Source organism: Lepisosteus oculatus, chromosome 12 (genome assembly GCF_040954835.1).
Source record: "Lepisosteus oculatus isolate fLepOcu1 chromosome 12, fLepOcu1.hap2, whole genome shotgun sequence".
Lineage (NCBI taxonomy): Eukaryota > Metazoa > Chordata > Actinopteri > Semionotiformes > Lepisosteidae > Lepisosteus > Lepisosteus oculatus.
In genome coordinates this window covers 11,498,712-11,521,860 of record NC_090707.1, presented here as the reverse complement: position 1 = coordinate 11,521,860, position 23,149 = coordinate 11,498,712, and the positions used below count along the sequence as shown (strand labels likewise).

Sequence of the window (23,149 nt, the reverse complement as noted above, 5' to 3'; positions counted from 1 at the left end):
CAGCCTTGGCTTTGCATTTGCCATCTTTGCTTTTCTAAATGAATCCTTGAAAAATAAAAAAATCTAAATCCCACTAAAACTAAACTAAAATCCCACTTAATTTCACGTCTCTGCATTTTGACGGCAGCAGTGATCTTAAGATGCAAAACATCTGAGGCAGTACAGTGGCTGTTTTATACTCTACACATGTACTGTATAAGCTAAAAATAATAAACATAATACATAATCAAAATCGTAGGAGTTCTGTTTTCTGTAGCATTCTGATTGGACAAAGACCTTATTAATATGCATGCCCACTATACATTCTCAGATTCCCACAGTAAACTGTAAGGGTGTGCATTCTAATATACTGTATAACCTACTGTATGTTGTGCAGATTTAAATTTTGATCTTTAATATCCTGTGTGGTATTTAAGTAATGACTGTTTTATTACAGTTATTGTTTCTATTTTGTTTTATTTTGCGTAAGTAACTTTTTCTAATTTCTGAATTACTAAGTGCTGTTTTTTCCATTTCGTTTTTCAGTAAATACAATCTTTGCTCCAGGCCATTTATAAAGCAAACAGAGATGAGATGGACAGCAGTGTTTGTGTTAGTTATGTCACTTATAAAAAAAGCAAAAAACAAAGTATCTATTTGCTACATTAATATTGACTTTGTAGGCTGAATTCGTCATAAACCTGGATAAGAATGTATAGTTTACTCGAATAATCAATGTGAAGCAGACGTTTCATTTTGGATCAATCAAAGATATTAGACTATGGATCCATACATTATTAGCTCACTACCTGCAGGATAGTTTTTATATTAAAAATGTCAATTGAGACCTTACTGTTTGAGTATGAAATGAAACAATGTGCAGGCTACTGAATATGCTGTTGTGTTTCTGCACCTGACTGTAGGTGAGCCAGGATGGGAAAGCACTGTTGGATGTTCTGCAGCGGCCTTTAAGTCCTGGAAATTCAGAGTCACTCACTGCAACAGCCAATTACTCCAAAGCTGTACATTGTGTCTTAGATGTGGTACACGAGGTTCTGCACCATCAGCGAAGGCTGGAGAGCATCTGGCAGCATCGTAAGGTTCGCCTGCATCAGCGACTGCAGCTCTGTGTTTTCCAACAGGATGTCCAACAGGTAAAAACCACAGTATGGCAGTGAATATAAAGTCAGTTTGCTTTCTGCACCACTTATTATTGTTACAGGGATTTAGTAAAAGGAGAGGTCTGTGTTTTTGACTGGTAACATTCTGAGCAGCAGTTGTCTTTGATAATATTTCCTCTTGAGTCTTTTTGTTCTGTTTAGAGGGACAAGTTAATAAGTAAAGAAGGTGAAAACTCTGATTCAAGTGTTTCGCCAAAAATAATTGCTAGTAACTGCATTGATTTTGACCCGAAGTGTGCACTTCCAGTGTGGTTCAGCACACTCCTTATTATAATGCTTCTGTGTTGTCTATGCACTTATTGACTTGCGAGTCCTTAAGTCGTTGGTCTGTCTTGAAGGAATCACTAGGAGTTCTGTGTTAAAAATGTCACCAGTTAGCCAAGGCACCCTGCCTTCTAATTGATGTAGACAATATCTTTGTCATGGATGTCGGAAAGGACAAACCGCGGAATGGCAGGAGAGTGAAAAGACCCTATGCGTAGCAGCGAGACAGGGGTTAGCCCGGGCTCAGCATTGACGTTCGGATGTCCTGAGACCCGCCTAGCACCAGGTCACCCCACGTCTGTTACCTGAGGGCATAGGTTTCTCCTGAACAGCAGAGCCCGGGCTAACAAATGTCTCGCCGCTACGCATAGGGTCTCTTACGCTCTCCTGCCGTTCCATGCTGCGTCCTTTCTGACATCCGTGACAATCTTATTGCCTACGTTATATTACCATATGGCTATTATATGGGATATAAGGCACTATATTGATATATATAAACTACATTATTGAAGAAACACTGTTCTAGACAGCACACATTACATCAGCTTGTTTAGTGTGAAGTAAAGGACAATATATTTAGTATGGTACCTGTTTACTGAGAAATAAATTTTGCTTGTAAATACTGTTTGATATTTTATGACCAAACTGCCAGTTATTATTGGTTGTTGATTTATTGATAATCAACCATATATACACACAGAATCAAACACATAAACTATTTAATAAGTACCTTTTATAAAAATTCTTGAAGAATGCAAAATAACAATGCATCTAGGATTCTCTTATTCCTTCTTTGACATTTTGCCAAGAATAGGGATAATAACCCTTGCATGAACCCTACAGTTAAATATAAGCCGGATCTCACTCAAAAGTCAAGTAGTTTTATCAGCAACATGCTCCGACACTTAGGTCAGGTTTAATTCCACTTAAAGGTTTGCCAGTTGTGTATGCCAAGTTTCAATTTTCTTAAAGGAGTAAAAAAAGCAACAGCTGGTCATTACTAAATGTGATCAAGTTCACTGTTAATTTGTATTTCGCCTCAGGTGATTAATTATTAATTTAATAAATAAATTGGAAACATATATTTACAACACACACACTGCCCTATTATAAGTGTAATTTCCAAATGACCTCTCAGAAAGCAACAGCATACCTGTCTGATGTGTCATTTCAGGAGTGTCTCAAGAGAAAAAAACACCATCATAAAGTGCAATTCAGTTTGCAGGAAGCTACTGAATTGCTACCTAAAGTACATCTCATACTGTAATGTTTGTGGTAGAAGGTGTTTATACAGTATGCATGTTCTCTTTTAGAAAATACAAAATTCTAAAACTCTATGAGCAATTTTAGGAGCTTGGTAGTGAAATTACTGTATACAGTATCTTCATGGCAAGGATGGAGATGGAAGTTTTTTTTAGTTATTTACTCTGAGTTATTTACTCAGAAAAAGTGATATGGTGTTACTGTGGTTAGCATTGGTGCCTCATAGCACTGGTGCATTGGGTTCAATTCCAGACCTGGGGTGCTGTTTGGGTGAAGTTTTTTTTTCTCACTGTGTTCGGGTGGGTTTCCTCCCACAGTCCAAAAAACATACTGGTGGGTTAATTGGCTTCTGGGAAATTTGGCACTGGTGTGAGTTTGTACATGTCTGGGTTTATGTCTGCATGCCCTGCGATGGCCTGGTGTCCTGTCCAGGGGGTACCCTGCCTTGTGCCAGCTCCCCCGGGACCCTGAATTGGAAGAAGTGGTTAGCAAATGGATAGATGGATAAGTCAGAAAAGGTCATCTTGACAGACAGTTGCAACACACAAATCCTCATGAACCTTTTTCTGTAGCATATTTAATGTACTTTTTGATATCCTAGTGGTCTGGGCTAGGGGTTTTTGAATCATGGAAGCTTTTTCTCATACTGTAGATAACACCTTTCTCCCTTTCCTTCAGTAATATCCCATTCAAGCCATTCCCTCCTCCTTAATTCTGACCAGTAGATAAACTTACTGACATATAATAATAATAATAATAATAATAATAATAATAATAATAATAATAATAATAATAATAATAATAATAATTGCTTACACTTATATAGTGTTTTTCTGGACACTCCACTCAAAGCGCTTTACAGGTAATAGGGACTCCCCTCCACCTCCACCAATGTGCAGCATCCACGTGAGTCGTCCACCTGATATCAGAGTCAAACCTTCCCATTCATTATTATTATGCAGTTACAGAGAAAAACACAATTCCCTTGTGTTTAATAAAAATCTGAACGTGAATTAAATGGATACTCCCAGCTGAGGAACCCTGGCTGGCATGCATCTCTATCTGAGCTGTAGCTTGTGTTGTACAACTAGAAACAGGTGTCCAAAACCCTTATTCATCTGAAAGCTCACCCTTAATATATTACTCATTTTGCTTTGGGGATAAATTTAGCCCAATCTGTGCTCACTTCACTTTTCAGTACATATACCACATATCATTTAATGGTAGCTTTGTGATCGCCAGAATCTTTTTTTTTGTATTTATCCAATGGATAGCCACTGTAAAATAGTGGGTTTGCATTAGCAGTTGTCAGGAAGGTTGATGATTTTATTTAATCTTGGTAGTAGTCTAATAAATGTAGCGACTATGTTATACAACTAGTTCAAAAGTGAAGATACATTTTCAGTTGCTAGGGTTTTCACAATCCCCATAACTTCTTATATTGTACTTTCCACAATTAAATCTGTCCAGAAACAGATTGCATTTCTTTATTAGCGAGTCTAGGTAATAAACCATTGAACATTTCTGGATTGTTTTGACCTTTGATATTTTCATCGTGGATAGCACTGTCGTTTTATATACGGTTTACAAGATTTTCTTTCCCCAAGCTTTCTTTATTGTTAAAGGAAAGACATATACTTTGTAGGCTAATGGTAAAAACAGGACTGCAATCCATCAGAGTTTTTGCAACCTATCAGAACTACCAAATCACATCGTTACCCAAACTTTAATGTGACATTTAGCCTCACAGCACACATAATCGTACTTAAAGGTGTGAAAAGTAATATGGAATTGTGGTCTCAGGAAGATGTTCTGTCTGTATATTTTCATATGCTTTGCAAAGAGCAAAAGTAACATTGTCCTGTTCCTAAAACTGTTTTACTGATTTACTTTACAAATAATCATGAGGAAGAAATGCAAGAAACCCCCATGCGGAATAGTTGGATGATACAAAATTATGTTGTTTTGGCAAACAAAGGCTCACACAACTCCTCAGATAAAAATGTGAATGAGCATTTTGTGATCAGGACTATCATCTCTATTAAGAAACTACTTGGACAGCAGTAGTGGGACCATATAAGTCATTGAGTCTTACAGAGCCGTCTTTGTCTCGGACAGTACTTTTTAGTCTCTCAGCTTCTTGGGACCTAACATAATTATTTGTTTTTCTGTTTAATAAGGTGTCATTACTCATTGTATCTTTACTCAATGAAATGCAGTTAAGGAGTGGAGAATGCATAATGACAGAAAGAATTGGACTGTTTCCCGGTGTATTAAGAAAGTTGAGTCTGTGGTTTGAATGTATACCTCCTTTCTTATAAAAATGGAGCTATAGTTAGAAATGAAGACTGTTTTAGCAATTTACCTTAATAATGTGTCTGTTTTCATCATAAGCCTTGATTGAATGTTCACTGCCAAAAGCCAAAGTGTGCAAACACTCAACAGTAATGAAGGCTGTGCCAAGGATTCTTGTACCTGTCTCTGATTTCAGTGGCTCTAATGCCAGTGCAGAAAGAACTGATAAAAGAGGATATTTCATTTAGGGGACACAGATCACATGTTGTTGAAAAAGATAAGGGGGATTAATAGCTTCACTGTTTCTCTTCTGGGGGCTAATTACCATCTTTCAAAGGTTACTTTCTATTCATTCTGTTTGTTGAACATCGGGTTTTTGTTTAACAACAAAAAAAGTAAAATATTGTTAAGAACCAATAAGCTGCGCAAATGTTTAATGCGTTTTTAGTAAATCAGACGAACAACATCAGCAGCTCTGTATGAACTTTCATCCTGTTCCAGCCACATTTTTAACGAGGCAGCATCACTACAACAGCAACCTGCTTGCATTTCTTTATTTTTTTTTAATAATACACTGACCTCAATCAAGAGCACAGTTTTTTTTTCGGATCTGTTAATGAGTAATTCGGTTTCAAACTGTTATATTTTCAATTTTCAACAAAGAAACCGAAGCATTCGGCATAGGAAGCAGAATTACATCATATGAAAAATGTGTGATTGATGTAATTCACTATGGCAGCTGTAGTAAACTCTGCAACATCAATTCTGTTGCTCTGAATAAATCTAATGAGAGAAAAGAAACAATTCCATAAACGTCTCCTTCAGCAAGCGGTGCATCATTTTGTCTGGGCAAATAGCTGTTTTAAGAGGCTATACATATTTATAATTTTTATATAGGAGGTAGGAGCTTTCTGATGCCTGTGGTTAAAGACGTAATATGATCGTATGGAGATGGCATTTGTGAGGTAACCACAAAACACTTTTTCAGTTTTATCTAATGATGCAGGGATGGGAGCCAGCTTTCAAGATTAGCAAACGTTAGCCTTTGTTGTAGGCTCATTGGCAAGGCGCTGCTGATGGGTGATTGAAGCCCTTCCATTTCATTACTGCGGTTATCAGTGCAGTGCACAAGTGACAGTTCCAAAGCAAATAATGTGGAGTGCAAATTTCTTTCATTTCAAATCTTTGAGCCATAAAGTGGCTTCCAAAGAAAATGGAATCTTCCTGAGCCATGTGTGGGACGTTATTTTACACCCTCTATCAAAGGACATCTATACAAAAATGTGTTAAAAGTAAGAGAACATTAAAAACAAGAGAACAGAAAAAAAGAGGGGAAGCTGGAGCTACAGCATTGGTACACAGCAGCAGTCATTGCTTCCAGAAAAATCACTACCGGAACATTCCTTTCATTTCTCACGTTAGAGTTTAAAGGAATCTTTATAGCTGTGATTTAAGAATGTTTAAAAAAGTCTTAAAAACATAGTAAGTCTTAGAAATGTTACTGTATTTACCATCACTAAAATAAAGGATTTCTACAATTTGAGGTAATATACAGTATGAACAATTAAATGTTACAGAAATTACAGTAAGTGATGGTTGGATTGCAGTGTGACCTAAAGGTCAGTAAATACTGATTTATAACGCCACTCTATTTTATCATGTAAAATGACTAATCTAGCAATACAACAATTTACAGTGCTCATAATGCCAGAAAGAATTAGACTGTGTACCCTATCACCCTATGTGTACATATTTTTAAGAAAAACTTTTGTTTATTGCATATCCTGGAGCTAATATATACAAGTATACATAATTATTTTCTTTGCTTTTTATAATATGCATAAAAGTGAGTTATACTTTATACTCAGGTTGATCATTATACTGTTTATACTTTATTAGAGCTCATAGATCCATTTAGTGGCAGATCCAATTACATTTAGCAGGTCTGGAACTAACTAAAACAATGGATTATGACTTAAAATGATGCTTGACTTCAAGCCAATGACTCTGAACAGTGCCTTCAGTGCTGCTGCTATTGATATTACACTTTTCCATTAACAGATTTACAAAGGCATTCTTATTTATGGACATACTGTACTTACTATCCCCTGTGTTTTTTAACCTCAAGCAAACAGTGCTCATACAGTACATTAAAAAAATATACTAAATGAATACATTAATTAGCCAAAAGTAACTGAAAAATAAAAATGAAGATGGGAGAAAAGTATCACTCTTCCTAAAGTTAACTTGGGTCCCCAAATCTCGCCATGAGGTTAAAAAATGTCTACGTGCTGTGAAAATCCTAACCCTAACCCTACAGTAGCTGGGGTTTAAACTGAGCTTGTGTGCAATCTGTCTCTGAAGCCCTATATTCGTCAAATTTGAGAATGTTTATCAAATAAAAAAATATGAGCTTAAAACAGTCAAATCCATGCGTAAAAGCTCATGCACATTCATGTTCTTCAATGATGTACCTTCTCGAAGCAACTTTTCATTGAGCTGAAAAATCCTGCTACAGTGGTTTTTAAATGAGCATGCCTTTGAGGCCAGACTAGGGTTAGGGTTACAAGACTTATCCAATTTTGACTTCATTTATACTTCTCTTTCCACTTGAAATGATCAAATTGAGATAGTTTAAGCAGTAGAATGCATTTTCTTAACACTTTTATTTATGTATTTTATTGAAACATTTTTGGAATTCCTGTGCTACGGAATACAATATACTGTACAATATGAGAGTATTAGTAATGTCATAGATATGTAACCTAGCTTTATCCACTTATTTGCTGTCACAGATATGTAACTAAGCCTTAAACATTTATATTCACTGTACTTTATATTCAGAATGAAAGTAACTTCAAATTAAAAATTATTTAAATCACAATTTTTTCACGTTCTGTCAAAAACAGGGGGTTATTGCGATGTACACTCTGCGAAATAAATCCAGCTATCTCAAAGACTGTACAAATTAGGAAAATTAAAGTAAAAAACGCCTGTTTTAGAATTGTCTTTTCATAGAAACACTAATTAAGATGAGAAAACATGTTTCATTCACACAGAACATCAGCTTTTGCACAGTCTCTTTCAAGTTTTCCTGACTCAGAGTCTATACAGAGATGGAATCTGCACTTGGGGCAACACAGGAAAATGAGATAATTGATGTTTCCATGGCTCAAACTAAAACAAATTAATTATAATCTTTTTACACTGTGATGTTTGGAAGCAGCATTATACAAGAATGCAGTAGTTTCATGCTGCTTGTAAGATGGATCAAAGAAATCCACAGGGCAGTTTTGAATTTCATTTGACCCTGATTGTTTATCCTTAAGCAAACACAAAAGCTAAACCAATGATTTCATTTCAGCAATAATCCTGATTCACTGATTACCATTTAAATGCACTGTATTTACATATTCTGGTGATGGATGCTAGTTAGTAATTTGTATTTATTTCAGTCTGAATGTATGAGAAATTAAATTTGAACTCACTCCACTTGATCTACATTAAGTCTACTTGCATTATAGTTACCTTTTTCTTCAGTGTTCTAGCCTTTGGTAGTATTGATTTCAAACTTGATGTATTTAGCGTTCCTTTAATCATTATTTAATTTTCTGAAATGTATACTTTGGTATCTTATTTATCATCTGTGTACAGTGCTTTCTAAATGTATTGGGACAGCAAAGTCATAACTGTTATTTCTGATTTACAGTCAAACATGTTGTGTTTGTGATTAGTATGAATAAGTACAATATAATATACATTATATTATATTTTTTGGAAATTGCATGCATATGGGGCTCTTCAAAATCAATTTTGTATGGTACCCTTTGCAACTGTCTGTATTGTCTGTATTGATGATGTGGCTAAATTTATCTGCTTATGTAGAAGAACATTCTTACATACTTATTGGACAGCGCTTCATTCTGCAGCATGTCAGTGACTCAAAGCACACATCCAGTGCAACCAAAGAGTTAATCAAAAAATAAAAGGAAAATCTTAGACCAGCCGAGTCAATCTCCAGATTTAAATTAAACTGAGCATAGATTTAAATAAAACTGAAGAAAAGAAATTAAAATACCTTAAAAACCCAAAGTGGCAGTTTCAAAACAACCAAAATATTTACAGTGTTTGGTGAGTTCATGCAGTTATTGCCTCAAAGGTATATGCAATCAATTACTGACTTTTATGCTCTGAAATGTGCCTGAAGTACTGTATATGAGTCCCAGTACTTCCGGTTACTTGAAATAAATGGGTTGAACACAAAGTATGTTTTTGTGTGATCAAATGAATGCATGGAATAACATAAAAAATAAATTAATATTATGTGTATTATTTATGCTAATCTCATGATCACAAATTCAGATTGCTTGACTATAAAGCAAAAACAGCCAGCAGCTACAGTAACTCACAACTGGCAGCCCACTGAAGTTAACCAGGTGTGAGCCTGGACGATACGTGGATGGGTGAGCTCCTGGGAAAGCTACTGGAAGCTACTGGGAAAGCTACTGTTAGTGAGACCAGTAGGGTGTGCTCATCCTGCGGTCAGTGTGGGTCCTAATACACCAGTGTAGTGATGGGGACCCACTACTGTAAACATGCCGTACTTCAGATGAGACATAGAATGGAGGTCATGACTCTCCATGGTCATTGAAAATCCCAGGGTGTTTCTTGAAAAGAGTAAGGGTGTTACCCCTGTGTCCTGGTGTTTAAGTCCATCTAATAATCCCAGTTCATGAATTGGCTTCAGCACTCTGTTTTCCTCTCCACTGATACCTGATGTGTGAGGAGTATACTGGTGCACTTCGACTACTGTCACATCATCCAGGTGGGGGTGCACATTGGTGGTGGAGGGGAGTCCCCATTACCTGTAAAATGCTTTGAGTGAAGTGTCCAGAAAAGCGCTATATAAATTTAAGGAATAATTAATTATTATTAAAAATAACAGTTGTAAGTTTTCTCTCTCAATACTGTGGGAGGGCACTGTACGTGTGTATCATCTGCCTTCAGTTAAAACCCGAGAAGCTTTAATTACACTCCAGTCATTGCTTTGCTGCAATCCTATTTCATTATCTAAAACATATGTCATTTAATTTCTCTGTGGTCTTCTCTAATTCTTTGAAAAAATTATGACCTTGGATAAGACAAGCACTATCCATATACAATCCCCTGCCATGTGCACATTCACATCATTATACGAACAGACTGCACACTTTTTGCAATCATTTGAAGCGTAATGTTTGCCACTCAAAATAGATGGTGTCATTTTTCTGTTATTGGGCAGTACAGTAAAATGACAGTTAATGTTGCTGTCTTATAGGTCTTATAGGGCTACTTTGTGGAGTTTGTTATAATATGCAGCATTTTCATGATGGATGGATCACTTTCCTCAGTTTAGAAAATGGTTAAAGCATTCAAAGTATGATACCAGTGAATTGGGCAACTGCTACTGTATAGGAGTGCCAATTTCCAGACTCTTGGCAAGTATGGTTGAAAGAGTGCACTATCCTATCACATGAATGTTCCTGGTATAAGACAGCCATGACAAGAAATACAAGCCTTGACAAGGAACACAAAGGGCTCTGCCCCACAAATTAGTTGCATAGATTTGATCTCTCTTTGTCTATAGAGCACATGTTGACAGATAGAGCTAATTCATAAAGCAGTTTTTTTGGGGATATCATCCAACATTCCACACCATCAGCCATAAAAATATGTCATGTCATGAAACCGTCCTATGGTTAAGGAACATGAGACCATTAAAGTGTTTGAAACTGAATGAGAGAGATTTTTTGGTTGATAACTGATCCAGGGATCTCATTTAACTGATTCTTGAATTAAGCCAGGATATCAGCTTCAACAACATGACTGGGTAGTTGTTTTTTCTGTCCCATATCCCTTTTCATTAAGAAGTGCCTCTTTTTTAAACTACTTCCTCTTAGTTTCTATCTGTGTCCTCTGTTTCATGTTTCACTGTGGATTCAAAGGGCTTTGATTTTGTCAGTGCCTTTGATTTTAATATTTGAATCAGTTCGACTTGTAGTCTTCTCTGTGACTAAAGATATTTAGTTCTTCTGTCTTGTCTTTATAGGATATGATGTGTTGAACTCAGCAATTCCATAATCTGTGCTGTTGTTCTGATATTTAATAACGTCTCATGGTGTGTATAATCTGGCTGTAGGTAATGGACTGGATTGAGAATCATGGAGAAGCCTTTCTCAGCAAACACACAGGAGTTGGGAAATCTCTTCACAGAGCACGGGCACTGCAGAAGAGACATGATGATTTTGAAGAAGTTGCTCAGGTAAGAAAAACAATAGAATAAGGTAATGGCTTCCAGTTCATACAGCACTTTAAAAGTCAAACAGAAAAGTGTAACTGCAGATTGAGTAATCTGCATGATTTTAAACTGTTGAATAAAAATGTGTCAGAAGTAGAAAAAGTTAGCAAGTAGCATAACATTCAGGAAACAAATAAAGAAACAGGTGCTTCTCATTCAAGGGGTAGCTGTAAAATCTTCAATGGTTCTGTTACTTAGCATTTCTGTAATAGATTGATAGCAGTAATACTATTACTAGCACAGCTTCTCTGCATAAGGTAAACATAATGAATGCTTTGCGGTGTTAAATGGCTGTAAAGTATTTGATGCAACATTTCATGCAAAACAGTCACCACTTTGCTGGCAGTTCATTTGAGCCTCTATAACAGGAATTTCTGTCTGAAATAGTTTATGTGCTGTTACCAATTGAAAGCATCTGGAATCCAGACGTTCAATTTATTTCAGATGCAAATGCTTCCATTTTGTATGTGTCATTGTCTTTTTATGTTATTATAAACCTAACTTTTGGTTGTGTTTTATTTGATGCATATACCAAAAATACAATTAAGCAGATATGCAGATTATTTTAAAGTCACTTTGTGGTCAGTATTTAAAATTATATGATTGCAGTAAAAGCACCACGACTTTTAATAAAGCTGTTCTCTTTGGTGATCACATTTTAAAACAACTAAAAACCTTCTGTGAAAGCAGCTCATTTTAAAACTATTGCATGTGACTGCATTGTAGTGATAAAATGTTGTATAATTATTGTATTAACATCAAATAAGATCTATTTCAGGACTTATTATGGACTTGTTTGATTTAGATCACAGGGGCTACCGTTTTGTGTTCTCAAGAACTATTTTGTGTTGACTGGAAGAAACACTGTAAATCCACCTGGTTTTCTATATCTGGAAAAGATCTGTATCTAATCCATTAGGAATGTTTGAAGCACACAAGGCACCAAAATTAGAATTTAGCTAAGTGCAAAAGCACGTGTCTTCAGGGACAATGTAATGATACATTTAAAAAGACAACACCAAGTACATGAACTACTTGTCCTAGCTTGAGAAAAAAAAGATGGTTGTCTTTTTATAACTTCAAATAAGAAGGTCTTCTGAATACAGACAAAAAGAAAAGTTTGGATTTTTACACTATCTGTATAAGGCAAACATACAAAATCTGAAGAATCAAATGCAGAATTAATGACAACTGAAATGTGTTGTATTGTCTAGAAAATTAATATAAGCAGAGATATGCCTTACAGAGAAGTTTGTCCTACCAGGACCTTTCCAAGGGCTGATAGGAATTTTTCTGTAGAAAGCAGTGGGATAATTAAAACAGAAAACACCAATTGCCAAATAGTAACTGTAGTAACACTTCCAAGAACATATTGCAGTTTTAGGTTTCCTCAATAATATACACATGCATACATTGTATTTATTTCATTATTCAATTATCTGCTTGACTTGGCTGTCTAACATCTTTAAAGAAGCAGCTGGATCAATTTTCAGTTCAGAAAACTCCAAATGGCCTCTTATTATTTCTAACCTTAGAATATAAAAGATGGCTAGTAACTAATAGCTCCAAGGATCTCAGCTACTCGTTTTGCGGAAGAAGTCGGGGTGTCATCTTAATTTCAATCAATCAGTCAATTCATCGATCGATCAATCAAGTAATGAGTCAAATCCTTACATGTGTTTGATTGTATACACTTACTTGAGTAGATATATTTAGTGCTATTCCTGAAGTTTGCCTGTTATGTAAAAAAGCAGTATGTTCTTACTAAGCGTTACCTTGGCTATATAATACTTGGGATATTTTCCTAGGAAAGTGTCTACCAGAAACAGGCTCTTCCATATTATGTAGTTTTCTAATAATTAGATAACTAATTTTACTATTTACTTATAATGTACCAATATATAAGTTTGTATATGACTATTGAAGAACTGTAAAATTTGTGAAAGAATATAAAATCAACGCAAGCGATTGATGACCATCATATAATTTTGAGTTCTTACTGTAAAAGGATTATCAGTGCTGTCCAGTAACCTACTAATAAATGTCCCATTTCCCTTCTTTTTTTTGTTTAAAGCCCTGCATGCAGGGCTCTCTGAATACAGTACACATTACCAAAAGAAAAAGTAAAAATGTTTCCAGCACAGAATGGGAAAAAATGGAGCAACAAGACAAATGTAGGTCTAAACGAACTAATGTTGGAGTAAGCTTCACAGAGCCATTGATTATTGTACTCCAGGGACTTTTGAGAGGGAAATTTACAGCAAAGGAAAAAGCTTTCTCCTGAAATTGCACTCACAAGAGGTGGTCTGGTGGTATTTTGATAGGGATGGTCTGTTTGCTCTGGAAGGAAGGACAAGAGTCAGCCAGAAAAGATTGCATCTTCGACCACGTCTTGGACAAGCACTTTCAATTACAGTATAATGCAATCTGTAGTAATGCATATTAAACAGATTCTATAGTAATGCCATTTTATAATGCATAAGAGATGTCCAACTTTGTTTCTAATGAAGAGAGAGAATAGATTTCTCTGCAAACTGGGGAATAGTGGTTTCTTTTTGTAAGATGAAAGCTTATCTTTGTAGATGGTATCTGAATTTTGCTGTTTTTCAAAAGTATCGGGAAGTGCTTTTTAAAATCTCTTATTTTTTCTGATTTTGTCTCTTGGGCCCTGTAGTTTATAACCATATTTGTATGCTATAATACATTGGTCCTGTCTTTTTACCATGCATAAATATGATTTAGATTTAAAATGCAAAAAAGCCTAATGCTGTTTTATTAAGTGAAATTATTTCCCTTGTTTTCTTCAGATTTAGGGACAGAGATGCTACAAATAAAGATTTTCAGTTGAATGAAATTGAATAATTTAATTGATTAAATGTGAGATTCCCACCTGAATGTGTATATCCTATGTACTATTGGACTGAAATATAGTAAATAAAATAATTGTATGTAAGCCTACATTACACTGACCTCCATTTTTAAAAGATCTGGATTAAGGTGTTTGAATTCAGAGATTTAAAAAAAACATTTTAACTGTGGATAATCAAGAGATTTATAAAGATTAGACCTCTAGTAGAAGCCAAATGAGTCCTTCATGCTGGCATAAAATTCTGCTATCAATATAACTTGGCAATTTTAATTGTATGCACTTTCAAGATGTCACCTGAGTTTGGGTCATTGTCTTTTATTGTATGTGTTCTCTTTCTGTTTTTTTTGTACCGCAAATAATGTTCCTTGTTTATTATAAACAATTAACATTGATATTTGGTCCCTGTGAAGTCGCATGGAATCTCATCTTTACTGCAGCTTTGGGAAATTCCTGGGATTTTCTAGATAAGCACGTGCATTCTGGTTATTAATCCAGCCTGATGCCTGGATCTCTACTGACTTGCAGCATGCAGATAAAAGAAAAAAAAGTCTCATGCCAAGGACTGGATTACTGGGCTTGGATTTACACTGCAGTCCAGCACAGATGGTGATGCTGCTTAAATTTAATGTAATTGTTTTTTGGTGCTTAGCGAAGCGTTTGTGTGAGCTTGTGTCCTGGAGAGCAGGGGCTGTCGATTTTGATTTGTTGAAACTTGGTTTTTGCAGTAGACGGGCCTGTGTCTCCTAACGTGGTTGCTGTGCTCCTCTTTGACTCCTAGAACACATACACCAATGCTGACAAGCTCTTAGAGGCCGCTGAGCAGTTGGCCCAGACCGGCGAATGTGACCCAGAGGAGATTTACAAAGCGGCTCGGCATCTGGAGGTGCGCATTCAGGATTTCGTGAGAAGGGTCGAGCAGAGGAAGCTTCTCCTGGACATGTCTGTGTCCTTCCACACTCACACCAAAGAGGTATGTCTGGTGTTGCCTACTGTAGGTGGTGGCTTTTCCCACTTCCTGCAGTGAGACATGTGAAAAGATCAGGGAGAGCAAGAGCTGGAGCTGTGGATGAAGTAGATTTGTAGGTTTTAGCTTTCTGTCAACAGAATTGGTGCTAATGACTTATAGACCTATGTAATTCAAAAGGGACCAACTTAAGACTAAAAGGGTATGCTGTCACTCTGACCGCAGATATAATTTTTTTATTCATGCCAGATAAGAGATGACACAACTGACCAAAAGGTAGTTTTGGTAAAGTCGTTTAGATACCTAATTTTAAATATCTCTTAAACTCAGTCAAAAATAGTAGCAGTAGACGTTGCTCATGCTTTTCTATGACTTGACTTGAAGCAAGAGAGCATTTCTCTCTCCATCGATCAACCTCATTGCTGACAGATATTTGACTGTATGGGTTTTGCTTTACGACAAGTCAGCAGAGCCTGTGTACAGCACTGTAAGACAAGTGTCTATAAGACCACAAGTTACTCAAGTTTACCACATTTCCAAGTGCTCCATAATTCTTCGTGATAATAATAATGTTTTTTTTCTTTTCTACAGTATGTCTGTTTTTTACTTATTCCAGCGTATACCTGGTTTTCATATTTCCACAGCATTCTATTAACAAGACTATTATTGCTGTCTAGTCAGTAATTTACTTGAAAATAATTATTTCACAAAAATAAACTATTAAAGTACAAGTTAAATTAAATAACAATTCAACTGCGGTAGTTGGATACATTTTATATAGTACAGTCTATTATACTTTTAAAAGTAACAGAATCACTGTGAATTTCTTTGACACACCTCACTAACTGAAATATACTTTTGGCACTCAAATTGAAAATATCTGCAGGCAATGTAAAGCAGATTCTTTGCCTGAACTGCCCCTAAGAGTATAATAAAATCTAATATTGCTTTTGCTCTGCTGACAAATGGAAGGTTAGCAGCCAGAGATTAGTTTGTTTTTAATATTGAGAATGAGCTGCAGCACAGGTCAAGAGATTATAGTAATAATAGGGGTGTAGAATCACCAGCTTAAGCCCTTCTCTTGTATTTATAGGCTATTTGAGGAATAAGGCTTCTTAATATATGTATTCATTATTCATCTGTGATACAGAAAAAAACTTGTCGCTTGATCGATAATACAATTTCATAATATTTTATTTTATACCCTGAACTTTAGACTTCTTGAATGCTGATCATGAGCTCTTTTTCCTTTTGATGATTGAAATGTTAGTGAAATCCATTTAATGAGAACAGTTTTGATTCATATATTTAATTAATTTTTAGAGGCTTGGTTCGCTATTTGGCAGCCGTCCTAGTCCTTTTAATTCCTTATAAAAATTAGCAAGACCATAAGCTAAAAAGGTAATGTGGAGGTAGAGACAATTTATATTAATTCAATTAAATTGCAAATTGATGCTACTGTTTGAGACTTGCTCCTACCGATAAAACTGAAGTTGAATGTCCAAAGAAAGCTATAGAAGCATGCCTGTCAATGTAAAACGTAAACCATTTAATGTTTTTCACATGAAAAACTATTTTTCCTTTTTATTATTTGTGCTCTTCTCACAAAAGGAAAAAAAAATCCAGAAATCAAACTGGATCTCAGTCTTTGAATTGCCTAATGCTGGAAAGGTAAAATCCAAGAGCTAGTAGTGATTTAGTTTAGTTTAAGAAGCAGTTAAGTAAAGGCTCTTCTAAAGAAGAAGGTTTTGAGTCTGAATTTGAAGGAGTTTAGAGAAGGTGACTCTCTGATATCCTGTCACCAATACAATGTAGACGGGCTTGGGGGACGGTTAGGAGACCAGAATTAAGAGAGCGAAGGTTGCAAGTGCGGAGTAGGGCGATAATAGTTCAGACAGGTACTGAGGTGTCAAGCCATGCAGAGCCGTATACAGTAGGTGAACATGAGGATTTTAAAGTCCACACGGAATTTAACAGGAAGCCAGTGCAAGGACTCCAGGATAGGAGTAATGTGAACACTTGCATGAGACCTGGTCAGGATTCTGGCTGCTGAATTTTGGACATACTGTAGTTTGTTCAAAGTAGCTTTAGATATCCCAGCGAGTAGAGCATTACAGTAGTCAATTCGAGAGAACACAAATGTGTTGATCAGCTTTTCAGCCACAGTTAGTGATAGCATAGGGCGTAGTCTAGCGATATTTCTGAGGTGAAAAAAAGATGTTTTGACAATATGCTGCACATGTGGGTCAAATATTAAGCCAGAATCAAATATCACCCCAAGGTTTTTCAATTTAGACTGAAGCTCAAGTACAGAACCATCTACAGATAGGGTTACAGGATTGGCTTTACGAAGTTGATGGGGGGTGCCAATAAGCAAGATGAATAAGATGAAGGAAATTTTGAGTCATCCAAGTTTTTATTTTTTTCAGTTTTGGACACACAAAATAAATTAGTAACCATGAGTGTATATTCTTAGGAACCATTTATAAAATTGTAATGTGATTTTTATAGTCACTTTGTCATCATCTTCCACAAATACTGACATTTGTTTTTGTTATGTCAAGCAAGAAAAACATGCAGTGTGGTAAATTGCCTATTTTTCCTTGCACTGTTGGCTTTATCATTACATTGGCTGGCATTTAATACACAGCATTCTGAAAGTCCATGAAGCAGCAATTAGCTTAAGAGGCCCACAAAGTGCTGAGCATGCAGGAAGAGGGAAAATACAGCATGCTATTCATTTTCAGGATCCTTGTTTCAGTCAAGATTTGCCTTTTAATCCGGTGGTTGAACAACTTGTGGATTGGAAGTGCAGTGTTCTCATTATATCTTTACTTTTGAAACTTCTGTAAGCGGCAAATCTTTAAGTGTAGAAGCTAATATGAGAGTGTTGACGTCTGCAGGAATGGTCAGATTTAGAATAGCAACCTACAGGCAGACAAACCTAGGGTACAGGTGGGTAGTGTGTGCAAGTTTTTCAAGCTATGATAGTGAAACGAAAGCAAAAATATAATTGCTACTAAATTCTGGGGCTTCATACTACAAAGAATGAAATCAAAGCAAGAGCACTATACTGTACATTTTTGTAACATTTTTAAAATTAATTAGCACTTTATTCTTACTGAAACAGGTTGCTTAGGTTATTTAAAAAGCAAGTACATGATATGATTTAGGTAAGGTATTATAGTGATAATTGATAGACAATCAAATACTTAAGGAGTATTTTGGTGAAATTTAAAATTTAAAATATATATAACAATAATTACTTATTCAGTTTTTTTATTAGTTTATATTAGTATTAGTATATGTTGGTTCCTGAATCCTCATCTACCTTCTCTGATTGCCAGAATTCATTAATCTAAATGTGTTTTTCTAATAAGTAAATTAACTTTTTAACATTTTATAAAACTTACGTTTTGTCATACTGGCTTTAAAAAATCTCCGTTAATTTGTTCTCAGTTGTTCTGTGTAAAACTCACGTTTCACAGACTCATGGGACAGGATGGTGTCCCTCTAATGTAAAAAGTCTGATTTAAAGCTGACAAAAATGTTTAGTGTAATACAGCACACATTACTCTTATTCCTCTCTTAAATTAGATTTCAATTATATGAAATCATATTTATATTGAATTATATTTTCATTTAAAAGATTCCTAGATGGGCTTGTTGCTTAGGCTTGGGTTGAAGTAATATTTTTTATTTGCATAGATATTTTTGTAGTATCTGTGTCTAGCTTGCTGTAATGACACTTGGTCTTCACCTAGTGTGCAGTTGCTGGCTGCTTTGCGTAAAAAAAAAACTTTTAAGAAAGCAGACATGTAGTAAACATGATATGAATAAAAACAAATCAGCTGTAGTAAGAGAACATACTGTAGACACGTTAACTATATACTGTACAGTAGGCTCAAGATTCAAGTAGAGATCAGTCTTATGCTGAAATGTGCTTTTTCGTTTTTTTTTTTCTTTCTTTCTACTTTTGAATGTGGAATTGACCTCTACTTGTTCCTTTGCAGCCAGCACACTGGTGTATCTCGTTATATAGATTCTTTGTCCCCTCTTTCATGTGGAATAGTTTTTACTGATCTGCCTTATCACTGAACCTTGTTGTGACAGACTAAGCACTATGCTGCCTCAGAAAGCTGCCTCCTGCATCAGAATCGTGCTAAGGATTAAATGGTAAAGACGTCCATAACCTCAGAGAGAAGGAAAGTGTTTTAACTTCTGATGCTAGAGGAGAAATCTTGGCACATATCAATCACATAGCAGCCCCTCTGCAGGACTCGTTCTCACCAGGAGTTCAAGTCCCTGCGTGTCTCAAATGATCGACTCCTTTGGTGTTAATAGTATCACACTATTATGGAATGTGGTTGGTTATTAGTTAGTTCAGCTGTGACAGCTGAATGATTTTCTCATTGGAGTGTAGCCTGCTGTTTTACTAGATGTTACCCTGTTGTTAACCTCAACAAAATGCCATTTGTTAATGTGATTTGTGACTGATATTACCTGACTGTTTGCACATATTTGAATTTAAATCAGCTTGTAAATGTTTGTTTAAGTATAAATAAATCCTCTGGTTAGCACTTCCGTAGATTATTTGGGTGTTTCTTCCTAATCGCATAGGCCTTAATTCAGATTTATTTTTCAGTCTCTGTGTAATTCTTCCTAACCTGTTTCAACTTAAAAGATGTAAAAACCCTTCAGTGGCTGAAATTACAAAACTATTAGTGAGCAACATTTGTAATCCTTAGCATGCCCAGACCAGACTTGGTGAACAGTTTCTATGGCAACTGCTGAAATGGAAAAGCCACTCTACGTGTTAACCCTTAAAATAGAAGTGAAATCAGACTCAAAATAGAATCTTTGTACAGTACTGTTGTGAAATATGAGCAAAAGTTTCTGATATTTCACAGGAAATTGGAAATGCCACCATGTGTCCAACAGTGACTTTGGAACAGATTTCCTGCAGATGTTAAGGGCTGAGATGAGAGAAAATTTCCACAATTCAGCAACATCCCAGTCACTCCAAAAAGCAGCCTTACCTTACATGGTGAAGTGCAAACCCGTCTCAACAAAGCTTTTAAGCGTTACTACAAACTTGGGACAAACTGGAACTCTTTAGGCTAAATGCAAAAAATGCAAATGACATCTAGTGAAAAATGTCAAACATGGCATGGCTGCATTATATTCACGTAACGCCTAACTTGTCAAAGTAAATGAGTTCATTTTTGGCTTGTGAGAACGAAAGTGGCTAATGCTTATGCAATCAAGATATATTAGGTTTGGATTCTTCTTTACAGTTTTTGCTGATGTAAAACTTTCGTTCACCCATGAACACGTTCACTTTTCGCGTTCGGATTTGGATTCAAATTGGTCACTTTAAAAAATGTATACTTCATTTGTTATTCAACGAAAGGGGCCATCAAGGGAGGGGGTGAATATCTTTGCAAGGAGCTGTATTTATAAATACCAAATTAGCCCTGCAACTGCTGTAAATTAGATCCATAGTGGAATGGTTTGAGATCAAAATGATCCAGAGTGGAGAAGCCCCCTGCTCTCTGAAAGCAGGAAAATATCAGGTTATCTTGTTAGAATTGTGGTTCTTCACATGGTGGTTATTTGTCTGTAAATGTTGAACAACCTAATTACAGCTCAGCTGATTAAGCTCCTGTTAGAGCCCTCAGTCAATCAGTCATCATTTTCTTGTTCTTACAGTGTTTAAAATCATTAATCAGTGAGTAAATACAGAAGCTTTTGGCCTTTCCATCTGCTCTCTTTGTACAGCATGTATACATACTGTATGCCATGTTACAATAGTTGTGCGAATGCTTTTTTGATCCCTGTATTCTCTGAAACTGACAGTTATTCTGGTCAGCAATCAGCTGTCTGTGGGCTTTTAAACGCCTCTGGATGTACCTGTGTTATGTACAGTATTGCTGGGTTCATTCAAACTGTTCCTTGGACGTTTCTGTTATGTTCAATAAAGAAGTAAAGAGTTTTGGGTATCCTTTTTAATTCCTAAGTAAATGATCATGAACTATCTTTCTCATATACTGGACAGTATAATAATATTTAGTTCCTTACACTTCTGGACACTCCATTCAAAGCGCTTTACAGGTAATGGTGACTCCTCTCCACCACCACCAAAGTGCAGCATCCACCTGGATGATGCGACAGCAGACCAGTACACTCCCCACACATCATTTATCAGTGGGCCTATTCAGAAATGGGGATTATTAGGAGCCCATGATTGGTAAACACTAGGGGGAAATTTAGCCAGGACACCAGCATAACACCCCTACTCTTTTTGAGAAATAACCTGGGATTTTTAATGACCACAGAGAGTCAGGACCTTGGTGTTATGTCTCATCTGAAAGATGGTGCCTTTTTACAGTATAGTGTTCACTATATACAGACCACAGGGTGTTCGCCCCCTACTGGCCCACTTACACCACTTCGAGTAGCAAACTTAGTTTTTCCCAGGAGATCTCCCATCCAGGTATTGGCCAGGTATTGGTATTGCTTAGCTTCAGTGGGTTGTCAGTTGTGAGTTGCAGGGTGATGGTAGGGTACTGTATGATGGCTAGAAAAGAATGTGAATTCAAATAAAAGGGCATAGTGTGAAATGTCCAATATTAGTTGTGACCTATTTTGAAACCAGTCTGCTGTTTAGAAAAAAAAACATGAAATGTCTATATTTCTGTGAGAAAAGTATTTTGGTCAGTGCAATGGCTTACTCAGATCTATATTTTGTCTGTCACTGTTTAAGGGATGCAAATAGCCCACAACTGAGTGGTTTCGCATTAAAGCCACAATCTGAAATAAAAAGCAAGTTATGAAAGTAAAAGGTAACGATCTCAATGTATGTGATGACACGTACAATGTACATGAGACATGTAAAGACTAAATAAATCAACAGAGTTTTCATCTCTCTTGTCATTGCTAGTTGTGGACATGGATGGAGGACTTGCAGAAAGAGCTTTTGGAAGATGTCTGCTCTGACTCTGTGGAATCTGTGCAAGAGTTGATCAAGCAGTTCCAGCAGCAGCAGACAGCTACCCTGGAGGCCACCTTAAATGTCATCAAGGAAGGGGAGGACCTTATTCAGCAGCTAAGGTAAGGCATGCCCTTTGTGTTAAGAGCTGGATTTTAAAGCAAGCTGTGGCAGGGAGAATTTCACCCCTGCTGTATACTCACGTGTAGATTAAGCAATTGCTGGTTTTGATATTAAGTCATTCTGATGTAGTGCTCGTTGGGATTTCTCTGAAATCAGCATTGGCAATACACAGACTAACACACACACATATACAGTATATGCAAGTATATGAAGAGATAAACATTAATATTAGAATATTAATCTTGTTACGAATGGGAAATTTGACCAAGCAGTTTAGTCAATAAGATAATTATTCAGAACCCCCAACTTGCAAGTGATTTCTCCAGAATATACCCGAGCGCCTGGTATACTTAGAGGCACGTGAATTCTTTGTTCTCTGGCACAACTTTGGTGAAAACAGTAACAATCCACAAATGTTTAACAAGGACAAGACACAAACTACACTACACAAAACAAAAAATTACAACACACAATTACTCTATGTACAGTATTTACAGACAAGCCATTTCAGAGGCCTAACATTCTAATCACCCAGAAAAAAACCCAAACTTCTACTAAGCATGAAACTCTTAATTAATGCCCACAGAGGCCAAATAAGAGATACTGTAAGTTTCCTTCTAAAATGCAATACAACTTGCACTTAAGTCTCTCTCTCTGAACCCAGGATGCCACAAAATAAATGGGAGCCTTTCTCCCTATCCAAAAAATGCACCCTAAACAGGAAAGACGTTTTTCTTTACCCAGGAAACCCAGGTTCCCTAAAAACACAGAATAGCAAGCTCTCTCTATCAAGCCTCAAATACGTAACTCCAGTTGGGTTTTGTTTGGATGATCACGAATTAGGATCTCTCACCTGGCGCAAGCTTCAGTTTCCACCTCCTCT

The 23,149-nt window shown here is 36.3% G+C and overlaps 1 protein-coding gene across 4 annotated transcripts in view; it reads left to right on the top strand.

The window, feature by feature from the left end:
* Positions 1–23,149, top strand: part of kalrna (kalirin RhoGEF kinase a) — a 195,236-nt gene that overhangs the window by 82,809 nt on the left and 89,278 nt on the right. For all 4 annotated transcript variants that reach the window (XM_069196821.1, XM_015358771.2, XM_015358770.2 and 1 more), the window contains exons 9-12: positions 903–1,133; positions 11,161–11,283; positions 14,967–15,158; positions 22,096–22,265. In XM_069196821.1, the coding sequence (XP_069052922.1) occupies positions 903–1,133; positions 11,161–11,283; positions 14,967–15,158; positions 22,096–22,265 (716 nt within the window). The remainder of the gene's footprint in view (positions 1–902; positions 1,134–11,160; positions 11,284–14,966; positions 15,159–22,095; positions 22,266–23,149) is intronic.